The following is a 9,396-nucleotide window of genomic DNA, read 5'->3' on the forward strand; positions in this document are numbered from 1 at the left end:
TGATAAAATGAACTTTCTAGAAAAGTGGAAGGCTCACTGTCTAGAGACCGTATGCTTTCCGTGAAGCCTAGTTTTTACCGGACCAGTGTCAGCTCGCAGCTACTATTGACTGATTAAGAATGTCATAGGATGTAAGAGAAGGAGGGCAGTACATCATCTGAGGTTCTAGTTCTTACACTGGGCTACTGTCTTCACAGGCACACATTTATAAACCATTTACATTGGATGAATGTGGTTCCTATCTTTTAATGAACAAAAAAAAATGCATATGAAAGAACTGCTTTTATGTATGGCCTTTAAGTAGGTCTCAGAGGACATTGTAGGAGATTTACTTACCCTAAATACAAGTACAGTAATTATAAAAAATGAATACAAAAATATCAGCAGCACACTATTATTTTAGACTGTGGACTGGTAGAGTGGCCATATATTGCTGACTTACCCTCAGTGTTTCGAGACTGTTCGTTTGGACCCTGGTAGTTGAAGAGGACCTGGGACTGTCTCCTGGCTGCCTGGTCTCCTTCCTCCCTCATGACAGGAGCTCTGCTGGTCGGGCTGAACTTCATTGTGAGAAAGTCCTGGTCAAGTTTACTCTGGGGCTTTGTGGGCTCCTCACGCTGCTCCTCAAGATGCTCCTCAAGGTGCTTCTCATGGTGCCACCCGTAGCTTTGGGATGAACGACTGCCATCATGGTGGTTACTGTTTTGGTTGTCTCTGTGTTTGTGGCGGCCAGTGTGTCTCACTCCCTTGTCACTATTGACAGTTTGTGTGATGTCCTTCGAGGTGTCACTCTTCATCACTAAGTCACCATCTCTGTGATGTCTGCTGTTCTGGTCAACAACTTCCTGTTGATGCCTGTGGCTCGCTGAGGTAACTTCCTGCTTAGTTGTTGTTGTTGAGGTTGTTGACTCCCCCTGGGCCTTTGAGGTGGTCTGGTCCATGTGATGTGGATCCGCGGTAACAGTCACCTCCTCTCTTGTCTCCTGATCATATGTTCCCAGTCTCTCTCTCAGCTCCTGCTTCAGGTCATTAAAGATCTCATAAGTAGGAAAGCTTGTCTCAGCATAGGATGGTGACACTGTGGTCGATTCTGTTGGCTGGACCAGGTCTTGTGGTATAGTAGATGAGGAGTCAGGCAGTGTGTAGTCATAATCCTTATCTTCATCCAGGACAGGTGGGTCCTCTTTGTAAAGAGGTAGGGTGTTACCGGGGGCGAGTGGGTTTAATGGGCTTGTCTGTTCATTGTCATGCGGTTTGCTGAGGTCTCTCAGAGAGATGTTTTTCTGTCTGGTTGTTGCTAACATGGGCTTCTTAATGTGACGAGGGTCGCAGTCAGGGATAGGAGAACACATCAGGCTCCCGCCATCGTTAGGACAGTGACACACCTGACACGGGTCCATCTGGAAGGAGTGACCCGCTTCATACTTCAGGTTGCCTCGGACACAACCGATGCTCTCACACTGCGGACACCCATCCGCAGGTTCCACGACAGTGATGCAGTTGGGAGGGATCTGGGGACATGGAATGAAATGGCACCCGATCCTCCCGCCTCCCTGTGGACAAGAACATTCTGTGCTTCCGAAATCCACAAAGTAAGATTCTCCCTCTGGAACTTTCCCATTCCGGAAGCCTGCGTGGATGCAGTCATAGTACTGATAACCTTCACATGAGCATCCTATTTTAACGCAGGTGGCACAGCAAGCGTCCTTCTCCAAAACCTCCTCAATACAGTTGTCCAACACTGGACAATCCACGCCTGTACAGTCCCTTTGGCTTAGACAGGTGCCCAGGCACAACAGGAGCACACATTGAAACAGCATCAGCTTTTCTTGGTTCATTTTTCATAAAAGTCCCAGAGCCCAAGAACAATTGTTGAAAATGGAATTTGATGATAACTATTGTCCACAGTGTTCTGCAGTCGACCTGGAGGGAGAATGATGTTGAAGGTTTGATTTCAAATGGCCTCCTTTAACCTGTGAGAATGAAAGAGAAATAACATGACATTACTGTTATGTCAACTTACTGTAGTGACAGAACCACAAGATCATCACCAAGTTCATCACCAAGGCATCACCAAGTTGTTTGTCATTGAACTGGGTCCCAACAGTCTCCACTGTTTAAACTAGCTATCATTACTGTCATTAGGCCTATAATAAAATTGACCATTGGGCTAATGTATGTTTTTCCATGTCCATTCTCTGGTCACAGGACAGCTCGTGATGCATACTGTGGTTTGCATTGCATTGGTATGGAAATGTGGCTACAGGTAATGCCGGATAGGGATAGGGGGAAATATGGACAACCCTAGACAAACCGTCCAAAGTTAGAAAAGAAAAGGTACCTGACAGCTCCTACACACAGAATAACACAGATAAGAGAGGACGAAGCTCATGCACTACAGTAGGCTTAATGTGGTTGCTAGTGTCAGATATTTTCCAAATCGGCAATTCAAAATGTGTCCTTTCTAAGAAGTACGTTCTGTAACTTTTAATAAGATGCCTTTCTTACACTACTGTACGGAGACTGAACAATCTTTGCAGTGATCCATATCCAGCCAATTCTAAACTCGTGTGTGTGATCCAAGTCAGTGATGGGACTACAAATCAGAGAATATATTGAAAACCAGGTGTTTTCTATTTCACTTTTCCTGTTTTTCCCCCCAACTGTTTGTGTGCTTGATCCAGTCCTAAGAAACACTGTAACGTTTCAATCAAAGAAATCTGTTGGTACGATTCTACAAGTTATTTTCAAAATGCATTCCAGTTCTAAGTGAAACATGATGTGTATAAAACAAATATTAGATCCATTCCTAACATTTGACTAATCTTTAACACCGAGCTTAACCCAGTTGAGGAATATGAACAGTGTTAGACTCAAAAGACACACACATAGCACAACAGCCCAGACTCATTGCCGCCATAATGCCTAGAAACAGCTTGCTGGTGCATGGATTCCAACATATGGTGGAGCAGTTTGGGAGGGCAAAAGTCACCCAGTGTTGACATGGTATATTTTCCTCAATAGACACCCTTCACGCTCATGTGTACATTGGTTGTATGGAGAAGCCTGCACTGACACGTCTTTAAACTCCCAGCAGCAACTCATAACTCTACATACAGTCCCTCTGTTTTCTATATCAACATATTCAAAATGCTATAATCCTGCCATATGATGTCCTGGTTCCATGACTATATTTTAATGAGAATGTTGAGTTTATCAACCTGCATATACAGAGTTATGGTGTGCTGCTCTGTGTTGAGGAATCCTATTATCTTGGCGCAAATTTGCCCTTCAGTGCTGATTATGTAGGGGACCATGCACTTCCTTTCAGTGAGGATTCTATCACTAACACAACCCCTCTGTGTCAAAGTCAACCAATCACAGGTTATGGCAGTCACAGCCAACTGCAGAGGTTTTCTAAATGAAATATTACAATCCCCCCTTCCAAATTCAACGTTTCTTCAAATGATACGTTTTTGAGAGCCATTTTACTTCCAGTTGGATGTCTAACATTGGTTCTGGCTACTTCTCGCACATCTGGGGCTACGTCTCTCTCACTTCATCATACCCAGACCACAGAATGAGAAGGACTGCAAGCACAGACGAATGCACCACTTAGACAGTCAATGATGGCTTTGTATGCAGCGGGTAAGGAATCATTTTAACAGGTCTCACAGTCTTGACTGGCATGTGCCCCACTGGTTTGGTGTTTTAATGATGTTGAATTCAGCACATGGCATGCAACGACATGGCATGATGTACTGCATCAAAGGCTGAGGCTCAGAGTTCCTATGTCTGCCACAGCTGACAGTGAGATTCAAAAAAGAAAAAGAAAGTTGGGGCTGGGCAAATCAAACTAATTGTATAAACATGAGTCACCCACTCACAACCACTATCAGAATCTGTGATAAGAAGATAAAGTGAATGGAAGACACATCTAGCCGCTGTATCTTTGCTGACCTATGTAAGATTAGTTTATTTAAATGAAACAAATTATAGTTTTTTTTTCTATCAGCTAAAAAAATGTCCAAAGTTTTCCAGACAATGTTTGTGTACATGGTTTGCTCATGTACCTCTCCAAGTACCAAGGAGTTTGAGCCAGGATACAGAAAACATTGTTGTCATGTGATTTAACAGAAAAAGTTCTCAACAGTAATGTTTGTCTTCACGTTTTTAAATACTATATTTTCTGACTGGTGTAAAGATTTAAAGATATCATACAAGATAATGTCAGTCTATCTGCTAGGCTGCGAATAATGACTTGAATGCAATAAAGTCAGTAGCCTGAGGTTTGATAAGGTGCACAAACTCACATCACTTAACAAATATTACTGTTTACGTTTTGTCATTACATACAAATGGACATAAGCAATAGACTTCAGGGCTGAGAATACGCCATAATTTGATATTGGAAACAGGACTTAAACACATTTTTCTCTCTGTGTTTTAACAATAAACGTTAAGTGTGAAAGTGAAATAGGCATAATTTAATAGAGGATAAATAAAATCCTGAAATGTTCTTAGTTATGTGGAGAATTAAATGTCAATATAACCTGCCATGCACATAACTGATGGGTAGAAATGTTGGAAAGGAAAACCATAATTTTTTACATGTTACATGCAGTCTCTTAAGGTTAGCACATAAACACATTCTCACAAACAAGCGTGCAAAGGGAGTGAGGCAGTGGTTGAAAAGTTTTTCTTTACCTTACGTCTCAGTTCTGTCAGTGTGCGACTGGTATCTTGTATGCTGGCCCAAAGTTAGCTGAGCGCATTCTGAAGAGAAGGGGGATGTGCAAGCGCTCTCTGAAAACTGAGAGAGGATAGGGGCGGAACAAAAACTTTGCCCTCCGAATACTTCAGCAAATTACTTATGAGGTCAGGAATACTTTTGAGCCTCTATTTCATTAAGCTGCTGATTCACGTTTGAACGAATTCCAAATCGCTTCAATCTGTGTATCTAGCTGCTGTTTTACTTTATTGAAATAGGCTGCTTGCTGTCACATTCCAATATTAGTCTTTGCACTTGGGTTTATTTGACGAATGCAGTAATTTTTCCCATTTACATTGTCATTATTGTGACGTTGTATATTGTAATTCCAGATGATTCACCCAAAAGTAGGTTGTTCTGGTGAATAACTAACTCTTATACCCATGTTATGCCCATCTAATGTCCATAACTTGAAAAGGATAAAGGCTAAAAAGCCTACACACGATAATCAAACTCTCCTGCAAATCTTCTCACTCAATAAGAAAATATCATATGATCTCTGCGGCTCTTTGTCAAGTTCGTTATAACGATGAGACCAAGGCGCAGCGTGATGTGAGTACATCTTCTTTAATAACAACGAAGAAACAAACTTACAAAACGAACGTGACGCTATAAATATAATGAGTGCAGACACAGGAAACTACACATAGACAATAACCCACAAATTACCCAAGGCATATGGCTGCATAAATATGGTTCCAAATCAGAGACAACGATAAACAGCTGCCTCTGATTGAGAACCAATCTAGGCAACCATAGACATAAAAACACCTGGACAAGTCACAACCCCATAAACATACAAAAACCCTAGACAGGTTAAAACACATATTACCCTCGTCACACCCTGACCTAACCAAAATAATAAAGAAAACAAAGAATACTAAGGTCAGGGTGTGACAGTACCCCCCCCCCAAAGGTGCGGACTCCCGGCCACAAACCTAAAGCTATATGGGAGGGTCTGGGTGGGCATCTAACCTTGGTGGCGTCTTAGGTTCTGGACGCCGCCCCACTTCTTTATACTGAGGGCTGGGGACCCTCGATGGAGACCCCGGTCCAGGGACCGTCACTGGAGACCCTAGACTGGGTTCCGTCGCTGGAGACCCTGGGCTGGGGACCATTGTGGTAGGTTCCGGACTGTGGCCCGTCGTGGTAGGTTCCGGACTGTGGCCCGTCGTGGAAGGTTCCGGACTGTGGCCCGTCGTGGAAGGTTCCGGACTGTGGCCCGTCGTTAGAGGTTCCGGACTGTGGCCCGTCGTTAGAGGTTCCGGTCTGTGGCCCGTCGTTAGAGGTTCCGGTCTGTAAACTGTCGCCGGACGCTCTGGACTGGGCACTGTCGCCGGACGCTCTGGACTGGGCACTGTCGCCGGACGCTCTGGACTGGTGAGGCGCACTATACGCCTGGTGCGTGGTGCCGGCACTGGTGGTACCGGGCTGGGGACACGCACCTCAGGGTGAGTGCGAGGAGCAGGAACGGGGAGTACAGGACCCTGGAGGCGCACTGGAGGTCTGGTGCGTGGTGCTGGCACTAGTGGTACCGGGCTGGGGACACGCACCTCAGGGTGAGTGTGGGGAGGAGGAAAAGGGCGTACTGGACTGCTGAGGTGCGCTATAGGCCTGGTGGTGGTGCCAGCACTGGTGGTACCGGGCTGGGTACACGCACCTCAGGGCGAGTGCGAGGAGCAGGAACAGGGAGTACTGGACCCTGGAGGCGCACTGGAGGTCTGGTGCGTGGTGCTGGCACTAGTGGTACCGGGCTGGGGACACGCACCTCAGGGTGAGTGCGGGGATGATGAACAGGGTGGACAGTATATGGATAGAATATGTAGTATATCTGAAGAATACTTAGGATAGAATTGAATATGTACAGCAATAGTTAAATAGGATAGGCCTTGACTAGAATACAGTATACACATTTGAAGTGGGTCAAACAGTATGTCAACATTATTAAAGTGACCATTGTTCCATTATTAAAGTGACTAGTGTCCCATGTCTATGTACATAGGCCACAGCCTCTAAGGTAAAGGGTTGAGTAACCGGGTGGTAGTCGACTAGTAACAGTTACTAAAGTTCAGGGCAGGGTACTGGGCGGCGGCCAGCTAGTGGTGACTATGTAACAGCCTGATGGCCTTGAGAAAGAAGCTGACCTCACCTTCTGGATGGTAACGGGGTGAGTAGGCCATGGCCCGGGTGGCTGAGGTCCCCAATGATCCTTTTGGCCTTCCTGTGACACCGGGTGCTGTAAATGTCCTGGAGGGCAGGCATTGAGACGGCACCGCCCTCCAGAGAGCCCTGCGGTTACAGACGGTGCAGTTGCCGTACCAGGCGGTGACACAGCCCGACAGGATGCTCTCAATGGTGCATCTGTAAAAGCTTTTGAGGGTCTCAGGGGTCAAGCAAAAACTATTCGGCCTCCTGAAGCCTTTTTGCGCCTTCTTCACCACACTGTCTGTGTGCGTGGACCATTTCAGATTGCAGAGATGTGGACACCAAGGAACTTTTCACCTTCTCCACTGCAGCCCCGTCAATGTTGATGGAGGCATGCTCCCTCTGCTGTCTCCTAAAGTCCACGATCAGCCCCTTCATTTTGTTGACATTGAGGGAGAGGTTATTTTCCTGGCACCATTCCGCTAGGGCCCTCACCTCCTCCCTGTAGGCTGACTCGCCTATCACTGTTGTGTTGTCTGCTAACTTGATGATTGATTTGGAGATGTGCGTGGCCACGCAGTCATGGGTGAACAGGGAGTACATGAAGGGACTGAGCACGCACCCATGTGGGGTTGTGGATCAGCATAGTGGAGATGTTGTTGCCTACCTAACCCACCTAGGGGTGGCCTGTCAGGAAGTCTAGGACCCAGTTGCACAGGGCGAGGTACAAACCCAGGGCCCCTTGCTTAACACGCTTAAATGTCTTACTTACTTCGGCCAAAGAGAACGAGAGCTCACAGTCCTGGGAAGCGACGGTGGCCCGCATTGGCGGCGCTGTGTTTTCCTCGAAGCGGGCGAAGAAAGTGTTTAGGCTGTCCACGAAGTAGCTAGTTTTCCCTTTATAATCTGTGATTGTCTGGAGTCCCTGCCATAAACATTTTGTGTCTGAGCTGTTGAATTGCGACTCCACTTTGTCTCTGTACTGACATTTTGCCTGTTTGATTGCCTTACAGAGGGAATAACTGGACTGTTTGTATTCAACCATATTCCCAGTCACCTTGCCGGGGTTAAATGACAGACACAAGGGGATATGGTGCCATTCGCGGCTTTGTTTTAGGGACACTCCTACAACAAATCGATGACATGGATGGCTCCAGCATTTGTTTTTGTGTCCACATTGTTGAAAACTTCCTCTATACTATTGATCTGTTGTAGTATGCAAAATCTCTGCATAATTTATTGCAGCAAATTGGCAAAGGATTTGCCACAACTTTTGCCAGAAGCCTGTTTTTTCTGTAAGGTTATAGAGACAAAATTAATATGGCAAATTTTTCATTTTCAGAAATCCCCTTAGTCAGGCTTCACTGGATTAAGAAACTGTGTTATAGACACATCTGTACAAATCTATACAAGTCTAATCCATGTGTTGTTCAGTGCTATTCTGTAACTGGATAAAACATATGCCCCCACTGTCCGCTTGCCAGCATCCATGGATATTGTCCAGTGCAGGTCAAGTCTATCCACCCACAGTTTGTTCATGTGTAGCGTGACTGACTACATACTATAATAGTGACCGCATCGGAGACAAACGCATAGATTTTCCTCTTGTCCAGAGCAGGACTGTGATCTCAGCCTGGGCTGTGCTGTGCCTGGCAGACAGGCCGTCTCTGATTCTTTAATGACCTGAGCCCATGAGCTAACTGGCTGTGAAGATCCATTCAGCTCACTAATGCCCAGAGGAACTTGCATGGTGTACCTCTGCTCCTTGCTCCAGACTGCCTCTCAAATACCTTGCATTTCCCAATACAGTCCATTACTTTGACCAGGGCCCTAAATTAAGTTCTGGTCAAAAATCAGTACACTACTGTATGGAGAATAGAGTCAGTTGTGACTTGAGACACAAAGGGAGTGACTTGAGAAGTAGGAGCTGTTTTAAAGTGGCAGTGCAGTTTCACCTCATTTAACACGTGATTGACTTAACAAAAGGCACATGACATAGTATAAGTGGGGGAGGGGGGGGGCTTTCCTCTCTTGTTCTTTATTACTCATCTATTGTTCCTCAATTAAGGGGGAGGCTGATGACATCACAGATTCCCATCAGACCAACTCCTTGAATGCCCTACTCCATGAAGTTTGCAGTTGGGCTTAAAACACATTTTCTTACCATTTAGTGTGTGGACTATACTGTATTTACACATTGAATATCGCTTTTCAAAAGTTAAAGTAAAAAAATAGCTGGAGGAGGTCTTTAAGGCCAGGCACCAAAGGCTGATATGACATTTCTGCACCTATCAATTTGAAGATTTGTTGGTATTTTGGTCCATTAATATTAGTATTTTCAAAAAGTTAACATAAACATTTAGAAAAAGAAGTCAGTTACTTGAGGTAATATGTACATGTAGGTAGAGGTAAAGTTACTATGCATGGATAATAAACAGAGAGTAGCAGCAGTGTAAAAATAGGGGGTGGGGACAATGCAA

General features: G+C 45.2%; 1 protein-coding gene across 4 annotated transcripts in view; it reads right to left on the reverse strand.

Annotated features, from left to right (window-relative positions):
* Positions 1–4,801, reverse strand: part of LOC112215758 (fibulin-2) — a 49,727-nt gene extending 44,926 nt beyond the window's left edge. For 2 of the 4 annotated variants that reach the window (XM_024375127.2, XM_024375124.2), the window contains exons 1-2: positions 4,708–4,801; positions 443–1,973 (exon numbers count right to left, since the gene is read on the reverse strand). In XM_024375127.2, the coding sequence (XP_024230895.1) occupies positions 443–1,838 (1,396 nt within the window). In that variant the 5' untranslated portion in view covers positions 1,839–1,973; positions 4,708–4,801. Of the gene's footprint in view, positions 1–442; positions 1,974–4,707 lie in introns of those variants that run through there. The other 2 variants (XM_024375126.2, XM_024375129.2) reach the window with 2 other exon arrangements.
* Between the last annotated feature and the right edge of the window lie 4,595 nt (positions 4,802–9,396).

This window comes from Oncorhynchus tshawytscha, linkage group LG16 (assembly GCF_018296145.1).
Source record: "Oncorhynchus tshawytscha isolate Ot180627B linkage group LG16, Otsh_v2.0, whole genome shotgun sequence".
Classification (NCBI taxonomy): Eukaryota; Metazoa; Chordata; class Actinopteri; order Salmoniformes; family Salmonidae; genus Oncorhynchus; species Oncorhynchus tshawytscha.